This window comes from Convolutriloba macropyga, chromosome 10 (assembly GCF_964194025.1).
Source record: "Convolutriloba macropyga chromosome 10, txConMacr16.3, whole genome shotgun sequence".
Classification (NCBI taxonomy): Eukaryota; Metazoa; Xenacoelomorpha; order Acoela; family Convolutidae; genus Convolutriloba; species Convolutriloba macropyga.
Window position 1 is genome coordinate 9,257,543 of NC_134477.1, and position 22,333 is coordinate 9,279,875.

A 22,333-nucleotide genomic window follows, 5' to 3' on the forward strand; every position below is an offset into this window, starting at 1 on the left:
CGGCTTCAAAAATTTAGCAAGTCAAAATGAATCTTTAAGATGTTAAACAGTCGTCAGCTCCTAAAGAAATCCATATTAACCTAATGGTGCTTGCAATTTTTTAGGAAAAATTATTGTTTGGATATTTATTGATGCTCCAGAGATTTGTCCAGAGTCTTAAAACACAGATTTTGGTAAAATAATTCATAAAACATTTGTGTAAAACTATTGTAACTTCAGTTTTACTTTTTTAAATTGTCAATTGCGAAATCATTATATATATGCAGCAAAGAGTGTTGTTTCCCTACCAATTTTTAAAAGTAAACCAGATCGTTCTTTTTGGGAATCTAGTCACTACTGAACAATATTTTGAAGAGAATTAAGTTTTTAAATTTTAGAGAACGGAAATCAAAAATTCATTTTGCTATCAATGAAAGTAAATCTCAAAACAAGAAAGAACTTACACTATTCTTTATTGTTTGCCTTTAAAAAATTTCTGCCAAACTATTCTGAGAACGAAGGTTTAACTGTTCAGTGTAGTGTAACTTTATTTCTCTCGCTGAAAAAATTTTCTTCAATTTTACATTTTTTTAATGTGATTTTAAACTTATCTACAACTTGGATTGGAGTGAGTTTTAAAAAGGCGTTAATTCTGTGAAACCATCAATTCAATTTGAAGTGTGTCTTAAAAGTTTATAGAACCTGAAGCTTCCAAAAATTTTTTCATTGAAAGCTCAAATTTATTAATTTAAATTAGGTGAAGGCTTATGGCTGCTGGTACAAGTCTTTTCACTTAATATCCGGGGTGACAGAAAATGGTTATCTTGTAAGATCTTGCAAGATTCTTATAAAAGGTGGTTATCTTATTAGTTCTGACAAAATTCTTACGAAATGTTGTGATCTTGTCAGATCTAACAGGATGAACGGCTTTCTTGAAAGATTCCTGCACTTTCGTCCGGTTAAAGCTGCATTCTCATTGGTTCTTGTGGGCGCAATTTCCTACCTTTAATGCACTAAAATTTCGGAAATTTTGAGAACTAATTGGGTAAATTTGACTGATATCTTTTATGCATTAATTTAATAGAAAATTGCTCTTCAATATAACAAATTTTACTGTCTCAGCACAAAAGTTAATAATTTTTACTTTTGATTTAATGGGTAGGTGAATCATCGCCCAATTTCTTTATGCGCAGTGTTTCTCTAAATGATAAACGGTTGCCTTGCAAAACTCTTGTAGGACAAAGGTTAAGAATCTTAAAAGATCTTACAAGATAACCATCACCAGTTCACTCTGGCTCTCTGGCTATTTTGTTTTCCAAAAAATATTTTCACATTTACTTGACAGATATATTTAATGCCAGCTACCTACTGGACGATAAATTTCAGTTAATGATTTTTACTGCCAAATTGATAAAGAACTATGCCAGAGCAGTGAGAAAGATTGTTGTTAAATGGATATGGTTTGAATAAAACCTGAAGTTTTTCTCCAGCAAGTCAAGTGTACAAAAGACATGGGATGTTTTCACTGTTTTTAAAACTTAAAGTCAAGTTTGCGATAGTTTACGAACAAATTTGCAAACTTTTTAAAAAAGCTATAATTTTAAAAATACTTTAACGAAACTTTTTTCTACGTATTTCGGTGAAAACGATCCAATCGTATATAGATTCAGCAGTGTCCACGATTGCGAAAATGAGTGACGGCATTTTGTCACTACTTACAGCGTAGAAGAAATATGGTTAAATTGTGGAGAAATGTGACAACAAATTTGCGGACAATCCTTGCAAAATTCCGTCACAAAATGATATCACATGCTCAATATTTTAATTCTTTTGAGGGTAGGGGCTAAATTGCTGCAAAAGAGCCATCCTGAGATTCCCTCCAATCAATGCTGGACACCTGTGTCTTGGCGATCGAATACAAAAATCTGCTCCTTGGTTGTATGAACAAACAACAGCCGAGCAATAGTCTATTGCGTCCAAAGCTTTCCTTGTCTTGAAATCATACGGGTTACAGCAGATATCATACTTCCACCCATTCAGCCCAAAATTGACTTCTCTTTCCGCCCAAAAAGAGTCGGTTCTTAATTGGCCGGCAACTAACCTAGTCCCCATCTGTCGAGGACATGCATACCATTTGGCCAGATCTTTCTCACAATACTCGTAGTTAATGTTTTTCTCTTCCTCGTACCAAGAATCGCACTCATCGGCACTAACATCAGGACTTTCTTCCAATTTGAGAACCGCAATTGAATAACATTGACCTATTATAAAAACGCAACTTTCATGCGAAATTTTCAATTTAATTATTTCTATTTTTTTCAGTTTTTTTTTATCACCGCTCAATTCATTTTACTTTTTTCTCTTTCTATACTGTGATATCTTTGATTCAGTTAAAATACTATGTAATACTCCATGAAACGGGGACACCATCTTCTCTTCAAAGACACTATCAAACAAAGACAAATGCTGAGTTTACCTAAATAATGTAATTGGAAAGATTTTTGTTTAATTTTGAACTAAAACAAGACGGATTGTGCAACTTTCTACGTAGAACAGAATGCCCCAACATACATCTAAAGTTTTTGATAAATTTGTTCTTTGTTCTAAGTGTGCAGTGTTCCGCTTTCAATTAATTTCGACTATGTTTGATGGTGGTGCAGTGATCTGACGTCATAGAATCAAGCTTGCTTCACTGTGGTTAGTATTGGCTGTGCTTGCTGAAAATCTGGTAGAATGGTTCTTTTTGGCACAATATCCTTGGGCTACCATTTGTCCTCTGCCCTCGGCAACAGCTTAGATCATTTGTAAGGTTTCCGTCAAACATCTTCTTTTGCAGAAAAACATTGAAGTACCTTTATTTGCAAACATAAATCAGCATTTTGTCACAGTTTGAACAAAATTGACAGTTGTTGTTATTAAACGTACACCTGGTACAGCCCTGGTATTATTACGGGAACAAATAAGATGTTTTATCATGAAAAGGATGATTTTTTATGACCCGCGACCCGAGCAAATCCCCTTGAGTATAGCTGAATAAAACAGTCTTTCGTCAGTCTAAATTGATCGAGATCGTCAACTATATCGTAACATCAAGAAGGCGACAAAACACATCTAAACAGCCCGGCAAATCTAGCTGTATTTGCTAGCAGGTATTTTGTCTGAGCCGATTTTCGACTCAGATTGGTCACCGATACGTTTTCGAAACATAAAAATATTAAGCCTAAAAAGAGCGCAATCGATTCAGTATATTAGTAGGCTCAACGAAAATTATGTTTAACGAACTTTTTCCGAGCTTTCTATGCCAAATAGAACGTATTTCGTGTGCATTTAAATGGTTAAGAAATTACGTAATCCTTTCTCGCTTTAAATTCTCGCTTTGTTTAAATAGCGCTTTAAATTCGTCGCTTAGTTTTCTCGCTGCTCTTTTATTTACTCAGTAACATCCTCCGGCCCGGGAGAAAATGTTGGGAGGATTGGTTCAAGCTTAACGAGTGGGCGGACGAGCGATCCGGATGACGTGCGTAAGACGGCGGAGCGGGCGACGCTGTCGGAGCCGTACCGAAGTTCCTCAATCCGAGCGGTTGGATAGTAACCCCTATGGTTGCTTTCTTCAACGATCCAAACTAAGTCACCGACCTTGAGGTGCTGCTCGGCAGGCCTCTGCCACTTAGATCTACGGTTCAACGCAGGTACATACTCCTTGAGCCAACGTGCCCAAATTGCATTGGCGTATGACTGTGCACGGGCGTATCGCTTACGATGATCGAACTCGTCGACGCCAACGATAGACGGAATTCTGGTTGCTTGGTTACCGAGTAGAAAAAGATTAGGTGTTATTGCGCCTAGGTCAGACGGGTCGGCGCTTACGGGCGTTAAGGGACGTGAGTTTAGTGCGTATTCGACTAGACAAAAAGTAGTGTTCAACACCTCATCTGTGAGGCGACGCGTACCGAGGATAGTGTACAGTACTCTTTTAAAACTACGAACTAACCTCTCCCAGATGCCACCTTGGTGTGGCGCACTGGGCGGATTGAACCTCCACTTAATGCCCTTATGTGCAAGATCGGCAGCGATGTTAAGCGTATTCCATTTTTCCACACATTCACGGAGCTCTTTCTCCGCCCCAATGAAGTTCGTACCATTATCCGACCAAATCATAGCAGGAGTACCCCGACGGGAGACGAACCGCTCCACTCCCATTACACAAGAACTAGTGTCCATGGACGGGACAACTTCAACATGGACAGCACGAGTAGTGAGACAAGTGAAGAGAAATCCCCACCTCTTCTCGGTAGTCCGACGAACTGTGACGTAGAATGGGCCGAAGTAATCAACCCCGGTGTTGGTAAAGGGAGGAGACTGGTATGCGAGTCTCTCCTTTGGGAGGTCTGCCATGATAGGTTGAATGGTTGCTGCATGGAACTTTCTACACAAGACGCAGTTTGATTTGATGGAACGCAGTGTGGAACGTAGTTTAAGGATGGCATAACGTTCCTGTACCTTTGACCGTAAGTAATCGATGCCCTGGTGATGGTTTTTCAAATGAGTATGCCGCAGAAACAGTTTAACAAAAGTATGACGCGCATCCAGCACGATAGGATGCTTAGTGTCAAAGTCAATTTCCACTAGCCGTCGGAGTCGACCAGAAGAACGGATGAGACCATGAGGCCCAATAAACGGAGTAAACTGAGCAATGCGGCTGCTCTTCTTAACGGATTTGTTGTCAAGAAGATCCTTTCTTTCAGTATTAAAGGACTCTCCTTGAACCAAGTACTGGAGATGACGCTCGGCTTCGTCAAGCTCAACAGGGTCGGCTATGCTGCCGTCTACGGTACGGTAACTTTCATGAGATGGTAAAAGACGGAGCACATATGCGGTGACACGAAGTAGTTTTTGATAAGAACTGAACTTATCAAACGGGATTAGATTCATACTTTGTTCCTTAGGGGGCTTGGTTACGGATGCGGCTAAAGATGAGATGGAGTCATCATCTTGTTCCTTGGTTACAACGCCGAGTTTGATGTTATCGACGACGTCAGTATTTGGCACAAAAGGGAATTGCTTAGTTCTCAAGAAGTCAGGACCCCTCACCCAGGTACCCGATTGCAAAACTTCAGCGGAAATGCCACGCGTCCCAGCATCGGCCGGATTATCACAAGTGGCGACGTAGTTCCATTGGTCAACGCTGGTGTTCTCCAGGATTTCACTAACACGATTTGCAAGGAAGATGGGGTGTTTGTTTGTTGAGTTTATCCACTGCAAGACGATGGTACTATCTGTCCACATAAAGACTTTATCCACAGTAACCGTTAATGCTCGACAGATTTCCCTTTTTAAACGGGCAGCGAGGAGAGCGGCTTGTAATTCCAACTTAGGAACTGTCATTACCTTCATAGGTGCAACACGGGCCTTGCCCAAGACAAACGCCAGCTCTGTTATAATCTCCCCGGAGGAGCAAGTTACTTGAGCCCTAAGAAATCCTACTGCACTGAATACGTCTTGCGAGCTATCACCAAACATGTGGAGTTCAAGATGTTGGAATGGTCCTGAAAAGTAACTTCTCGGTATAGTGATCTCAGCCAACCGCGGCAGTTCAACACACCAGGCAAGGAATCTGTCAACTGTGTCTTTAAGTAACTCGTCATCCCAACTTTGTCCATTGACACGCCAAATGTCTTTCAAGACTAACCGAGCACCAACAGTAAACGGTGCGACAAGACCAATTGGGTCGTAGACCTTTGACACAAGACTTAAGACCAAGCGCTGTGTTAAACTTTTCGTGATGGTGCTGTTAGTACCCCTACTCACAACCAGAGTATCGTTGTTGTGATCCCACTTAAGCCCAAGCACGTGCATTGATTCCTCCTTTGATGAAACAATGACCTTCGGCTCAGTGGATTGAGCAGACCCATCAATTCGGTCAGCCAGATCTGGTACATTGCTGACAAACTTAGTAAGCTTGAACCCAACTAGATGGAGAAGATGTACCAATTCCTTCGACCTAATGAGGGCCCTCTCGGGGGATTCCACTGAGTCCAAGTAGTCGTCCATGTAGAAGTTCTCAAGGACGGCTTTCGCAGCTTCTGGGTACTCCTTAGCATTATCGCGTGCCGTGCGCTGAAGTGCGTAGTTGGCGCAGGTGGGCGAATCCTTTGCCCCAAAGATGTGGCGCGTATACTGGTGTACCACAACATTTGATGTGGGGTCCTCCCGCCACAAAAAGCGCAATGATGGTTGATCACATGGTAACACTCCAACCTGAAGGAACATTCCCTCGATGTCAGCGGATACAGCAAATGGATGCTGTCTAAACCGTAGGAGTACATTGATTAGGTTTTGCAGTAAGTCAGATCCGGTGAGTAATGACTTATTAAGAGATGCGCCATGGAATTTAGCTGCTCCGTTTAGTACCCTACGAACCTTGCCCGGCTTGTTCGGGTTAACAACCGGATGGTGTGGTAGGTACCACTCTCGTTCCGAGCGACTTTCCACCTTATGAGCATCTTTGACCCTTACTACGTAGCCTTTGTCTAAGTCCTCTTTGATGGTATTCGAGTACTTTTCCCTTAATGTCTGATCTTTTGTGAGCCGCTTTTCCAAAGACTTTAATTGAACAAGCGCTGAGAAATAATTGTTGGGCAATTTGATGTTATCTTCAGCCCATAGCATTCCTACATCGTACCTTTTTCCATTATGCACGGTGGTGTTTTCAAGAATTTCATGCGCACGCGCATCCGAGGCGGATCGTGGGTCTACTTGCTTAAGTGCGCCGTACGACTCCATGTCGTACCAAGATTTTACCTGACTAGCGAGTTCAAAATCCTGCTCCATATTAGCTTTGAAACAAGTTGAGACTAAACCTGAAGACGACGGAAGAGGGCCGCTTAGAACCCAACCTATGGGCAAGCGAACAGCGAAGGGCGAGGACTTCTCGTCGGCAGCGAAGTACTCTAACGGGCGGATGGCATGATACACATCCTGTCCAAGTATCATCTCGATGTTTCCATAGCAATATGTAACTGGGTCTAGGACTGCTAGGTGCGGGTATGTTTCCTGAAGTGCTTTAATGTTGATGACATCGGCGCCTAAATTTAAATCTTCCTTTACGTAAGGGCTTACTTTAAATGGTTCAAATGCTTGGTTGTCGCGTGGTGTTACAATTAGTTCAACTAGCTTAGTGTCTACAACCTCCTCGGTATTTATACCCTTGACTGTTAATTTCAATGCTGTACCGTGCAAACCAAGTCTATTTGCAAGATCATTGGACACCCAAGAGTTACTGCAAGCGGTATCGCACAAAACTAAAGCCTTGGTATCTCTAACAGAAGAGCTCTTTAACTGTAATTCAGTCACCTGAAGGAGGCCTTTCACATTACTCACAGATGACAAAGTGGTGGTCTTACTCGATGATTGGACACTAGGAAGTTTATTTTGATTTGCGCCAGCATTAGAGTTATTGTTGTTGTTTGAAGGGGATTTTGATGGATAAACCCTCGCAGCTCCATGGAGAAGAGTATTATGGGAGCTGTTGCAACCGTCCTTCCTGCATTTCCTGGGGTTTGGGCATTGCCTGAACATATGCTTTTCTCTCAAACATGAGAAACACAGTTTTGCTTCAGCCACTACCTTTGCTCGCTGAGTGGGAGACTTTTCTTTAAATACTCTACACTCCCAGATGCGGTGGACACCTTTACACACAATGCAGCGAGGGGTTGCAGGCGTTGCCGATGTTGAGGCTGGTCTCTGAGTGCCCTTAGTTTGTGTATTAGCAGCAAAAGTTCTTGAGGCAACTTTGGTCTTTACTACTGAGTTGGTGTTATCCTCAGTTCTTGCTTTCGATGAAGTTTGTTTCATTAAGTCATGTGCCTCGGCCTTCTCCTTCAACCAATCGTTGAAGTCAAGGAGTGTTGGCTTAACCCAATGTTTCTTCACTGTGAAGAGTGACCAGGATTCTTTCAGATTGGGCGGCAATTTTTGCACAGCCGTGTTGAGAAGTGAGGCGCTCTTAAGGTCTGCGTCATATGAAAGTGATTTAAAGACCCCAACAAGACTTGAAATTGTTGCAGAAAAGTTTATGATGTTATCACTATTGTGCATCTTTAGTGGTGGAAAAGAGCTGAGTTTTTCTAAGTGTGCACTGACTACTGCCTATGGTTGGCCAAATTTACGTTCGAGTGTCTTAAGTGCATCCTTATACATTACACCACAGTATGCGAACTCAGCGATGGCGGTTTTAGCTTTTCCAGTTACCAGAGTTTTTAAGTATGTTAACTTGACGTCATCAGTCAAGGACTGTGCGTCAATGGCGCTTTTAAATTGTCCGAACCATTCGTGCCACTGCAGGGGATCACCATTGTACTGTGACAACTTCCACTCGGGCAGTGGATCGTTCTTCTTACAAGTAATTGCGTCCGCCAACTGCTTTATCAAAACCGCAGAGTCCAAAGAAGGAGCCGAAGGTGTGGGATGCGGCGGGCCACCCCAACACAACGGGTTCGGAACGGTAGCTCCATACGTTTGCGGAATGATCGGAGTGACAAAGGTGGGGGCGGTACCTGCGGAGGAACTAAATGGATTCGCTTGCATGAAGTCTGATGTTACGTAATTTTGAGCGCCTGTTGCTACTTGTACATAAGGGGAGCGGTGCGATGTATATATATGAGGGTTGATTAACGGGGCTGGTTGTACGGTGTATAAATTTGCAGATGTACGTACAAGTGGTACTGCATTAGGTGGGACTGCTGCCGGAAAACGCCAGACATTTGGATCTGGAGGAACAGGAGGTGCGTGGGTTATGGGTACAAAGTTTTGGGGCTGAAAACTCTTTTGTGGAGGTGGTGGATGAATTAATTGAGGCACGAAATTGTTTGCGGAGGAAAGGAATGGTGCAGGAGGAGAATGGGGTAACAGATTGACTTTATTCGCCACGGGGTTAGTGGCTTGTAGTGGGAGTGCTTGTGGCGGCGAAGGAGGAAAGCGGAATGCTGGTGGGATTAACGGAAAATGCGGTGGTGCGGGGTTTAGGACGGGGGATGGAGGGGCTGGTACATTTATCTGTGCTTGTTGCGGATTAAGTGCTAGGGGAGCATTAACAGGTGTGTTTAAAGGTAGTGAACGCGAAGGGCTGACTGAATTCAACTGTCCCGGCATGCTCGACCTGCGAGGGAATTGATGATCTAACTGTAGACCATCGAAGTGCATTGTTGCTTGAGACAGTTGTCGGGCTGTGTTTGGGGCGTTTAGTTGAGTTGGCATACCAAAGTTTATTGGCGGTGATGGAGGCGTATATTGAGGCTGTCGCTGCTCTTGAATGATGTTGTTTGCAACATGTGCATCATTGGTTACATTGGTTCTATTACTTGGTTCATGGACAGGGAGGTTGATGTTGGCCTCAACTTGACCATGTGTATTGAGAGTGAAGTGTGAGTTTGGAAGTTGAGCTGAAGAAGGTCGTTGGACAATTGCTTGGTTGGATTGGGCGATGGAACCAGAAAAGTGCAAACTCGGTTCGTTTGCAACATCTGCCATGTTCCCGGCTGGTGACGAATTAACCCAATCTTGAACAAGTTTCTTGCTCTTGACTGAACTTCTTTCCGTAAAGAGCCCACTCATTTTGCCTGTACCAGACCCGTCCGCTGATGATTTTGTCATCAACTCAATTTCCTCAAGGGCTGCAGCAGCTACTTCCTTGCGATGATCTTCCTCAAGCTGTTCAATTTCTAATTCCCGCAATTTCGTTTGTTTTTCAATTTCAAGACGTTGTCTAGCAATGCGAAGCTTTGCCTCATGTTGTTTCTCAAGTTCCTCCCTTTTTAGTCTTGATAATTCTAATTCTCGTTGACGCTGACTTGATCTTTTTGAGGAAGTCATATGCGAACCTGATCTTGAGTGGTGAGAGGTATACATCTCTGCTGTCTCTTTGTCTTGGACCGAATTGATATACCCTCGAGCAGCAGCAATGAACTCATCAGTTTTCTTTGTTACAGTCTCTAACCATTTCTCAAGATTCTTACAGGCAGCGTCTGGATCTTCAGTCTTTTGTGCCAGATCAAAGAGCTCTTCATTCTTATCAACTACTCTAGTAAAAGCATCTTTGCACTTCACAATCAGACGTTCGATCTTAATTTTCCTGTCTTGCTTATCAACAGCATTGTTAATTTCCCCATAGATGTTATTAAGTTCAGCCTCTAATTTTGCTCTTGCGCTATAAAGTTTGTTGAATTTGTCCTGCAATGTTGTCATGATCCTAAGAAAAACAGGAACCACAAGTTTAATTTGGTACTAGTATAAAGTACACACACACACACATATGCAACAACACAAATGGGTTATACCGAACCATAGTGTGACGGTTTGCCTAGTAAACCGCCAAAGAGCGAAGAAGTTCGTCGAGTACAATAGTACCCGGCGAAAGAAAAGGAGAACGGTGCGCAGGAAGCGCGAAAAGGGGGGAGAACGGGAGACGGGACGGACGGGAAGAGACGCCGAACGATTAGCGCACGACGCAACGGGAAACCGGACGGACAAACGGGAGCGTCGGGCGAATGGCGCGCGACGAAACGGGAAAACGGCACGGGCGGGGCGGAAACGTCGGGCGGATGGCGCGCGACGAAACGGGAAAACGGTACAGGTGGGGCGGAAACGTCGGGCGGATGGCGCGCGACGAAAAGGGAAAACGGCACGGGCGGGGCGGAGACCTCGGGCGGATGGCGCGCGACGAAACGGGAAAACGGCACGGGCGGGGCGGAAACCACAAGCGAGGAGGCGAAAGATCGATGCTAGCAGACCACAGCAACAAACTCAACCAAACAAGCTAGCCGTAACTCCAGAATAAACTTAAGTCACACCCTAGAAAGAAGGAGAGGAGCTACTGCCAGGTAAACTAGCACAAACATTATGGGGTTTTATCAACGGCATCAAAACATGAAACAATTTACGGCAACGATGTAGTATAACCAAAAGTCGAAAGGGTCAGGAAATTTACTAGCCGTAACTCCAGAACAAACTTAAGTCACACCCTAGCAAACCACCATACCCAGACAACAAAAGTGCATACTACAAAAATTAATAAAGCTACAACAAATTGCTAGCAAACAAGTGTGGTGAAAGTCACGAAACAAACCAGCCGTAACTCTAGAATGAACTTAAGTCACACCCTAGCAAGGAACGAGACTAAACAACAAACCAGCATACTAGCAGAAAGAAATTCTACTACAGCAAAACTCAACATACTACATCATACAACAAATAAACGGGGAATAGAAAGAAACAAGAAGACACGGAAACAAAGAGGACGGAAATGGAAAATGAAACCAGATAACCTGCGGAAAACGGACGGTAGTGAATAACTCAAAATGGGGAGAGCGAAACGTTTAGTAAAGCGCTATTGGAAGGAATCAACCACAAACTAATCCGCGCAACAACGCAAGACTAAGAGAAATTTAGGTTATTAAAGGCTTGAGTAAGTTCCGCCTCCTCGTACGCATGGCGGTTGCGGAGCGTTTTTCGACGGCGCTTGGAAAGTTTTTTCGGTCGGGACCGTATTATCAAGGACCGGAGGTTGTTCTTATGAGTTAAGACTATGGTCAGTGTTTTCAGCTCAAGCGCAGGCCTTTGGTGTAATGCTCTGTACTCTTTGAGTAAACTAAGATCTTTCTGTTTACGTCTAGACACAATGTCTTTCACTAAGTGTATGGTAACTAGAGTACTACGCTTGAGCTGATCAGAAATATCAGGAGTTCCCTCTCTGGGGCAATACACTATAGCTTCTATGCGCTCCTGATAGTTTTCAAGCACTGCAATAAGCTGTGAAGGTGTTAAAGGCTTATTGTTGTTGCTTCGATGACGTGAAAGCGAATCGTTCACTACATCATGCCATATAACTAGGCGGTTCTTATCATGAAAGAAATGACTCAACTGGAACTGCGCTGTTTTTCGGACTTTCAAAGCGTTAGGGTTGAAACTTAAACCCGGTAATGCGTAAACGTTACGTTTGTAACAATTTTGTGTTACTTGAGGCGCAGTTTTTATGGCGTGATGAAGTGAACTAGCAGCTAATATGAAAACCATATAATGTTTTTACAGCATAAATTATTTGAGCTTTGCTCAAACTCCGAATCTTGATGTTAAATGCACGATTTTCACGAGTTACCATGAATAAGCGCTTATTTGTAAAAAAAATCAGTTATCTGATTCTTTTTTTTCAAAAATTGAAAATCTTGACCAAACTTTTAATTCTAACCTTCTTTATACAAATGTTCGATCCGCCATCTATCAACGCTTTATATAAATTTTTGCAAAATTTTATCAAGTTTGGTCAATTTTTTCAAACTTTTTTTTTCGCTTCGCTTAAAAGTGTAATAGACTTACCCAAGTACCAACCTTTAGCCCGATTTGGTAAATTCTTAATTTTGACCAGAAATTTTCAAAAGTGATGTTTTTCAACAAAAAAAATGGGTTGGGTTTTTTGGTGACCGAAGAGTTTCGAAAATATCGGATTAGAGGAAATTAAACCAAAAAAAGGGGGGTACTAGATTTGCCGGTTTCTATAACAATAATTTACTGCTTCAAGAAGCTAATTACTTAACACAAATGAGCAAGAAAAACAGTTCTTCATTACTGTTCTGTCTTACAGTTTCTGCATTTGATGCCCATCTTTGTTGCTGTCTGTATCGATGTTGATTGGCCCCTTTTGTTCTTTTTCTCGATCAAATTGTGGAGCTCAGGGACCGAAAAGCTAGACCACCACTGAACTCTTTATGGGCCGTAAACTCCACTCTGGAAAACAGTGTGTAGCTGCGAGATTGGGTTGTACTGTCACATTTGTACTCAAATGTCCAACTGTCCACGTGTGGTGATGGTCTCTGCTCACGAAGAGTAATGCCAGTGTAACTGTCGAAATATGAAGCACTGATTCAGCCCAAGTTGCAATCAAAACAAGGTTGCGCTGTTTGATCACCGGGTCCCCTGGGTGCCAATATAAACCACACTGTTGGGAAGCGTGTCCCCTCTCCGTCTCGGCTTAATTTTTCTGTTGGTGTTAAAGTTGAATTAGCTGAAAGTATTCAGTCGAATGATGCAAACATGCAGTGCAGGCAGTGCCAATGTCGATCATTCACAACAATTAGTCAAATAAATCAACAAAATTCTGTGTTGGTAAGCCGGGAGCGGCACCAGAAAATATAGCTGAATAAAACAGTCTTTCGTCAGTCTAAATTGATCGAGATCGTCAACTATATCGTAACATCAAAAAGGCGACAAAACACATCTAAACAGCCCGGCAAATCTAGCTGTATTTGCTAGCAGGTATTTTGTCTGAGCCGATTTTCGACTCAGATTGGTCACCGATACGTTTTCGAAACATAAAAATATTAAGCCTAAAAAGAGCGCAATCGATTCAGTATATTAGTAGGCTCAACGAAAATTATGTTTAACGAACTTTTTCCGAGCTTTCTATGCCAAATAGAACGTATTTCGTGTGCATTTAAATGGTTAAGAAATTACGTAATCCTTTCTCGCTTTAAATTCTCGCTTTGTTTAAATAGCGCTTTAAATTCGTCGCTTAGTTTTCTCGCTGCTCTTTTATTTACTCAGTAACATTGAGGAAAAAATTTATGTGTTATGGTGATGGCTGTGCTAAGAGAAACCTGGTGGAATTGTTTTTTTTGGCAAGATATGACTTGGCTACCCTTTGCCCAACGTTGTTTTCCGGCAGCAGTTTAAAGCCAATCTTCAGACCCGTCAATTTGATATATTTCTTAACATTTGTATATTGCATTTTATGTCGTACATTTGGCAACAAAATTTTACTATTGAAAATTTGGATCTTTTCTGTTTGTCCCCCCCCCCTCCGTATGTTATGCGACCCCCAGTCACAGACCACGTGTCAGTAAATCAATATGTAAAATTATATATGATGCGTGCATCCGGGGGTGCAAATATTATGCACCCACTAAACTTGGGGGGGGGGGGGGCCACAAACGGAAAAAATCCGAAACTTTTCTACTACGCAAGCACGCGTTGTAGATCGATTACCGTCATTTGTGCTGAACTGAATGTTGCCTGAAAAATTGGCATCCTCAATCTGATGCGTGACAACAACGGCTCCCGACAACTCGTAATTTTTTACATCCACGACGCCTAAAAAAGAGAGATAGAATCATCCTGATATTGATCTAACTTAATTACTGAAACCAGTTATTATCTTTTTCTTAGGGTAAATTCTCGTAGAAATTATGTTCATGAAAATTTCTACTGCATAAATTAATCTGTTTTTTGCAAATCAATGAAAAAGTCAATAACACAGTTCAAAAAAGGGCAAATCTTTAAAATAGAAGTCCCTAATGTTGTTTTCCTATCATTTATACTTTTGAACAGGCGATAATTTTTCTAACACTTACCGATAGTGATTAACAAGCAAACAAAAAGCACAATTTTTTTTACTAATTAATAAAGTTCAGCAGCAGCGTTTCCTGTGGGAGATTTGTGGAAAACAACATTTTAACTTGGTTTTAATAAAAAAAATTAAATTTAGGAGGAATTTTTATTTTTCAGAACTCATTACAGAAAACAAATGGAGTCGTGAGTTAGACCACTCATCTCAAATTCTCTAGTTCTGTTTCAGAAAGATTTTTTCCAGGATAATTTTAATTCGACTGTTATTTTTTTTAGCAGTTCCCAGTTTTCCAGCAGTTTTAATGTAACCAACAAACAGGCCTTTTAAATGCATATATGTGAGAAAAAAACGAAAATTTTTTTAATATTAAGATTCTCTTCAAAAGTTTTGAAAAAATATTTGCAGAAAAGTGATTTAATTATTCAAAAGCACCAGATTCAAAGATTTCGTGGATAGGTAGAATTTGTATATTGATAAATTTATCAATTGATACTGAAAATCGTGATACTCAATGATAACCAAAATTACCAATGTTTTCTAGTTCGCATACGGTCTCGAACAAAACTAGCTGTGTTCTTGAATTAATAGTCGGATTTGTATTCAAAAAGTTGTTGAACAATGGAAAAAAACTTTCCGGTACATTCCTTTTATCCCATTTTCATCCCAGTTACAAGCAAATCACTTTCCATTAGACTTTCTATTTCAAAGTTTGAGTTTTCTTAACATTTGCTATTCCTTTTCCCGATTATAACAGCTCATGTGCAAAAACTTCTTGAACATAAGAGATTAAAAAGAATCTAAGGAATTTCTTGGTGATCCAAACATTTTCTAAAAAACTTGAAAAATTTTGTTGAAAAGTTATCAACACAGGAAATCATACAACAAAATCCGAGATTAGACTCAGAGCGGCTTTTTTGTAATTTGACCAACTCATAGTGTTTCCAACAAACAAAAAGGCTATCACCCAGAATTGCAAAACTAAGTGCTTTCGTTATTTAATTTTTTTTTGAGCTTCAATATTCCGCTCTAACTTTCTGAATAATATCTGTGTGTTTTTGTTTTGCAGAACTTGCACTTTTAAGTGGCCTATGTCCAGAAAACAAATTTCAATAAATTTTTCGTTATGTAGAATCGAGTGATCAAGATATGTCCCCGCTTTTCATAATTAATATACCATTTTCAACGATAGAATTTGGTTAAGCAAAACGTGGGAATAAGTTATTTACAGAGTACAGAAGACTTTCATTTTGTCACAAGTATTACCGGATAAACGTACCCAATTCCACGATTTTGAGAATGCAATTAGCCTAAAATTGTAATGCTCAAATTTTATTGGCAATTACTTGAAGCCAAACTCAAAGATCTCATTATTCTTGTGAACAACGAGATGGGTAATTGAAATACTGCTTATTGTTGTTTTGCTGCACAAATAGTATTGAACTGGGTTTTTCTCAAATTAATCACAAATCAATTTTTCTTTCACTTCGGTCATATTGACTCTATCTTAGATATTTGCTTGTGTGGAAACTAGTTAGATACAGTATGGAAATTACTGACTCATAGCGTGGAAATGAGTGACAACGGTTTTCCCCAAGTTGTCCCACGTTTTTGGGAAAATTGGTGGCACACATAACCAATTTTGAATGAAATTTGAATTAAATAATCCTAGTTTTAGTGTTTTTAACACACGTTTACAACACTAAGCTTAATACATGGGTCGTGCAAAACCCCGACACAATTGAGTTTGCAAAATCGATTTTTCGGATATCAAACACCTAGTGACTGATCACTCTCCGCACCCCATATATTTTTTATTCAACAATCTATATATCGTTATGCGTGTCAATACTGCGACTATCAACTGATTATCTTCTTACTTCTAAAATATTTTTCGCGTTGAGGCATTCTCTAAAACATGACGATTACAATTTCATATCTTTTTAAAAGGGGTATTTTAATTGGCATAAAATTTTGCCCACTGTGTTTTAAATATTTTTCTCTTAAAAACTAGTCAGTAAATTTATTGCATTTTTTGTATTTACTATTTCGTTTGAAGTGAATGATGAAAAAAAATTGGTTATGAAATTAAAAAGAGCTTTTATAGTCTGTTGATTTAATGATACAATTTTATCATACTTAAGTTTATCAAATGATCTAGAGCTAAAATTTCCATAACAAGAGACCGACACAATTAAAACTGAAAAATTTAAAACTGTAGAATTTTTTCTTTGTGCGCTCCATTGATTCTGAAACTTTGCTAGCTTTCATCAGATTATGCATTGTCTGACAACAGAGACCTCATTTTCTTTAAAGATAAACATGAAAAGTTTGACCTGCTGCAAGGTGAAATTTCTGCCTTAAAGGATATAAAAAAGCTAAATAAGTTTTGTTCTTTAAAAAAGTTTCTTAATGTACAGATCAATATACACAAAATTTGTAAATAGTTGAATCACAAAGATCCTCTGCAATCTTAGAGTAAACAACCTGTGATCTCTTTACAATGCAAGTTATGCGCATAGAGCATTTTCAACATATTGACAAACCATGTTTATTGTATGGTAGTAGTAAGATAATAGGGTACTAAGATAGGGGGTTATCCTTCGAATTAATACGTGTGATAATAGGGGGTTATCCTTGGCGGCGCTACATGTAAAACAACGGCCGTGCGTGATACATGTAAATTGGCATGTAGGTTGATTTGGGTGGAAAAGCCTGGCTAGAGTCATTTTTGAGTGAGCGTTCATAAAATCATATGGCTACAATTGCTACAGTTGATTTGAAGAGTATTCAAGAAACTTATAAGGAAATGGAAAAAGAATATTCACAATACGGTGAACGATTTTTATACCTTTTAGCTACTTGTCTTCATTTGGATCCTGAATTTGATTTAGATATAGCTTTGAAACTACGATCTTATGGTGGTTTGATTGGCATCGACATTTCAGCCCTCGACAAATATTTTAAATCGTTCAAAATTTTGAGACTGCATGCGATACTTCACGATGCTTCCGGTTTTGTATATGAATATAGTGAAAAAAGGGTTCAGGCTATTCCTACGTATTACCTTGTTCAGTCACAAATGAGTACCTTGGTCATGTGACTGGAATTGCTTTTTGTTTATACGTAAAATCATTCAAAAATAGTTTATTCAATTTGCTGGAATGTTGAAATCTGGAGCAGTTGTTCTTGATTTTGAAGGCTTTAGAAGTAAAAAATCTGGATTTATAATAAAAGAACTTGCGGTATCTACCAAAAATTACAACGATACAATTTCGTTTTTACCTCCAAACTCATTTAACATACTTTCTTCGAGTGAGCAAAGATCTTTCCTGTGGTTATCTAAATTTCTTCATGGTCTCTCGTGGGAGACAGGAGAGTACCCTTATCATTATTTGCAACAGATTTTTCAAAGTATAGTTCTTCGATTTCCCCTTTCTGATTTTTACGCAGAAGGATTAGAAAAAACGGAAACTTTATGGCAGCTGTTACAGAGGAACGTTATCAACTTGGAAACTTTGTTTTGCCCAAAAATTGAACACTTGAAATTTTATCGGGAGACACCAGTTTGTAAATTACATGCATTGAGTTGCCCAAAACGACAAAGAAGCAAGCATTGTGCCAATAAGAAGGCAAAATTCTTTTACCAGTGGCTGACGAATGAATCGTCGGTTGGAGAAACCAGCTCCGTCTTTACTTCAAGTGAATTTGTCTCCAAATTTGACAGTTTAAAGTTGCATAACGCCTGAAAATCAGTTAACGGTTACTCTTATCAAGGAAGAAAAAATTGACACCAGAGGGCAAACAGTTTTGAGAAAACAGCAGATCGTGTGTGCTGGTGCTGAAATAGAAGCTTTCAAGAAGTATCTTTCTCTACTGGAGTACTTTCAATTGTACCATGTCTTTACAAGAGAAATTGAAAAGGTTGAAACTAACCCCTTTACCTACGCCCAAGCGTGCAGTGCCAATTCTGATGTCTCTGGACGATGAGACTCTTCCCGATGAAATCAAGCAGCTGATCAAAGAGAACAATGTAGAGTCAATTGTTTTTAGAGATAAACAAGATTCGATGAATACAAACTATACAATCACTTACAAACAAGGAGACAACGACTCTGGATATGTTTTGTATGAGTTTTTTTATTTTTGAATAATTATGTAACATTCTTGAAAAGCAATTCATTTTTTGAATAATTTTGTTTCAAAATGAGCCAAACCGAAGATCAACTAGTTTCGGGCGGAGGCATAACTGACATGGTTTTTGACGCTGACCACCAAGAAAGACGATCTTGGAGGTTTTGCAATTCGAGGTTGCCTCGATCAGAGGTTGTATACTTTACACAAATCTTAATAATAATTTTTTCTTATAACTGTGTCTCCCGCCAAGTTGGTTTTTTTCAGTCTCGACTGTGAAGAATCCACATTTTGGTTTTCACTTCTCTCTTGTACATTTGGATACGCTCTTCCAAATCCAAAGTTATGAATAAAATTATTTCCACCTCTGACCGGTTGTTCATGGCTGTTTGCGGGCATTCTTGTTGCGGGAAAACTGAGCTCAAATTCAGAATGTTATTAGTTGGCACTTTTTTCCCAGAATTTCAAACAATTTATTATTTTTATCAGCATGATCAGCCAAAATTCCAATCGTTAGAGAAGAAACTGAACATACATTTTAAAAAATTCTCTAATTTTGAACTCATTTCAGAGTTAGACAACTGCCTCCTTGTGTTTTATGACTCATGTGAAGAAATTTTTAATGACAAAGAATTTTCAAAATTAGCAACCGCAGGGCGACAAAGAAACATCAGTGTAATTTATGTTAAACACAATTTGTTCCAGCAAAGCAGATGGTCCAGAACAATTGATCTAAATACAACACATATCATATTGTTTAAATCACCACGTGACACACAACAAATTACTTTTATTGGTAGACAGTTGAATAACTGTAGACAGTTAATTTTTAAAAGAAAGCTATGAGCTGGCAACTAAAAAACCGTTTGGTCATTTATTAATTGATTTGGATCCCAAAACATCAGACGTCTTGCGCTACTGCTCAAATATTCTTTCTCCAGGACCATCAATTTTTTATCTGCCATCAGCTAAAGCCGTTATTACAAGTTTAAGCAATGAGAGAGAAAGAAGTTTGTATGCTGGGGCGGCTGCTAAACATATCGGATACAAAACTAAAAGAGAAGATAGAGAGAGCTCCAAATCATTTCATTAAGTTCCTTTGCGAATGTTTGCTCAACATTGTCAATGGTAATGTTCCAATACGAAAAAGTTTTTTGCAAGGTTATGAAAAATCATTCAGAAAACTATTGTCTAGACAAACAAGTTTGAAAGAAAAGAGGCAACTTTTTGCTAGAGAAACAGATTTGGTCAAAACTGTTGGTTTCGCTTGTTATCGTTATTTGACAAAATCGTAATGCACACAGAGAAATTCATTTTAATTCCAAAACGAATTTTTGCTTCACATCAACCGGTAAAAAAAGAAGTTTTGGACAATCCCCTTTATAAACAGAATGCTGCACAGCTGTCGCTTTTGCAAAGAAACCAGTCGAACTCAATGGAAAAACCAGAGAAAGCAGTTGAACCAATTGAGACTGCAGACAAAATGATTGAAACAACAGAAGAGGAAAAAACAGAACCCATGAGCGAAGACAGCGAGATTGAACCAGTAGTGAAAAAACAAAAAAGCAAAGATTTCGACTCCATATTGTTAGAGCTAGATTTTATGAATAAAAACCAAATCAAAAGATCAAAAATCATACTTGACTTGATTAACCAATCTGAATCAGTAACTGTAGAGTCGAACGACGTTCTTCACGTAAATACAGAAAGACTGGGCATTAAAGCTTCAACATTTCTGTACAATCTGCAGCAACCAACTAAAAAAATTGACATTGAAAAATACTCCAAAATTTTAATTGCTCCTAATATCTCACCTCATCTTGTTGCAAATACACATGCCAAGCAAATCTTGGAAGCCTCGTCTGAAAGTGAGCAAGAGTTTTTCCCAAATAGAGAACAACCCAGTCTGCAAAAGCTCTTCTCTAGTAGAGAACAACACAGTGGCTCGAAGCCAACCCAAAAAAGATATAAAGAAGAACTGACCCACACGACAGACAAAGAAGAGACCAGTCAGAAGATGTGGTCTTTCTTTTCCTGAAGAAAAAAAATTGGATCAGTTTTATTTAAAAGGACCAGCATCGTATGGAAGCATAAAGCGGTTACAGACGCAAAGCAAGCTCCCTCTAGGTAAAATTCAGTCATTTTTGGAGACAAAGCCGTCTTTCACAAAGTACCGTTCAATTCAATTAAAATTTCCCAGGCTTAAAGTTTTTGTAAAAGACATCAACGAAATTTGGTCTCTGGATTTGGCACACGTTGATAAACTGGCGAAGTATAACTGCAATATAAAGTATCTTCTAGTAGCGGTTGATTGTTTGTCAAGATATTTACGAGTGGAACCAATGAAAACAAAGTATGCAACCGCAGCAGTTGAAGCATTCAAAAAGATGATCAAAAACAAACAGCCCAAAAAAGTATGGGTTGACGATGGTACAGAATTTCTTGGAGCATTCAAACAATTGTGTACCAAACGTGGAATTCATTTATATAGTACCTTTGGCGAAAAAAAATCAGCTTTTGCAGAGAGGAACATTAGATCTCTCAAAAAGATAATTCATCGGTATCTTGAAGAAAAATGGACCTATAGCTACATTTACCAATTAGACCAATTTGTGAAAACAATCAATTCAAGAGTCAATCGAATAACAAAAATTGCTCCTACCAAAGTTACAAAAACGGATGTGCCACGACTAGTGTCATTGGCAGCACAAACAAGCTCAACTCAGAAGCCCAAGTTTTACATTGGAGACTTTGTGAGAGTAGTTAAAATTGATAAAGCATTCAGGAAAAGTTATATGCAATCATTCACAGACGAAGTCTTTGAAATAACGGGAATACCGACTTTAAGCCCACCAACATACACCTTAGCCGACGCAGACAAGGAACCAATTCAAGGAAAATTTTGCCAACCAGAATTACAACTTGTCAGGCTCCCTCTTGTTTAAAATGTCCAACAACCGGTTTGAAGACGAGTTTACAGTTCACGCTGTTTCATCAGCTTCAATGGAAATATTTGATTCAAATACACTTGCATCATTTCGGAATTTTTTCAATGACGAAATTCAACTTGCGGGTGATTGGAGAGTGGCGCTAAGTGAAATCATATTCCCAACAAAAATAGAAAACATAGTAAACGGAAATCTAATTGCGTAAAACTTAAAAGACTTTGAAGATTACCAAAAGATTTCTTCGGGAGCCAATGTTATTTCTAGACCTTATAGTGGACAGCATTTTAGTTTTATGCCAGGAACCTTTGATGCAGTGGCTCAACTTCTTGCTACAATTAAGCGCACAATTGGCCTGCCCCATTTTTCATTCAGAGTGTCGAAGAGCTCTGGGAAATATGAAATTTTGTTTGGCAAGTATGAGGGAATTACGTTTCCCAGCGAAGAAATTCCAAGCATTATTGGATTTAAGGGTATTCCTGACGGTAATGGAATACACATTGGGTACAAAATGATTCCCAATGCGAACAGGTTTATGAAAAGTGATGATACGAAAGCTTATTATGGGGAGTTCTCAGCTGACCTTTGTGCTGGAAAACATCTAATTTTCATCTACACCAACATAATTGAATACCAATACGTCGGTGACACTAAGGCTCTTCTTTTGCGAGTCATTGATTCAAAACAACGTCTGAAAAACGGTAGTGTTTGTGGGCTTGAACCCACTCATCGGATAGTTTTTACAAATTTAGACTATAAGAAGCTCCTAACCAACACAATTCAATCGATTTCAATTGATCTGAGAACGGAAACAGGACAATTAGTTCCCTTTTCGGGAACTGGAAAAGTTATTCTAACACTACAATTCAAAAAAATTTGCCCC

The 22,333-nt window shown here is 39.5% G+C and overlaps 2 protein-coding genes across 2 annotated transcripts in view; both read right to left on the minus strand.

The window, feature by feature from the left end:
• LOC142347905 (uncharacterized) overlaps positions 1–22,333 on the minus strand; it is a 522,468-nt gene that overhangs the window by 218,282 nt on the left and 281,853 nt on the right. The window lies entirely within an intron of this gene.
• The window catches only part of LOC142347907 (uncharacterized), a gene marked incomplete at its 3' end in the record, with an annotated part of 78,699 nt that overhangs the window by 26,139 nt on the left and 30,227 nt on the right, over positions 1–22,333 (minus strand). The window contains exons 3-4 of the mRNA XM_075399069.1: positions 14,014–14,118; positions 1,832–2,240 (exon numbers count right to left, since the gene is read on the minus strand). Of these exons, the coding sequence (XP_075255184.1) occupies positions 1,832–2,240; positions 14,014–14,118 (514 nt within the window). The remainder of the gene's footprint in view (positions 1–1,831; positions 2,241–14,013; positions 14,119–22,333) is intronic.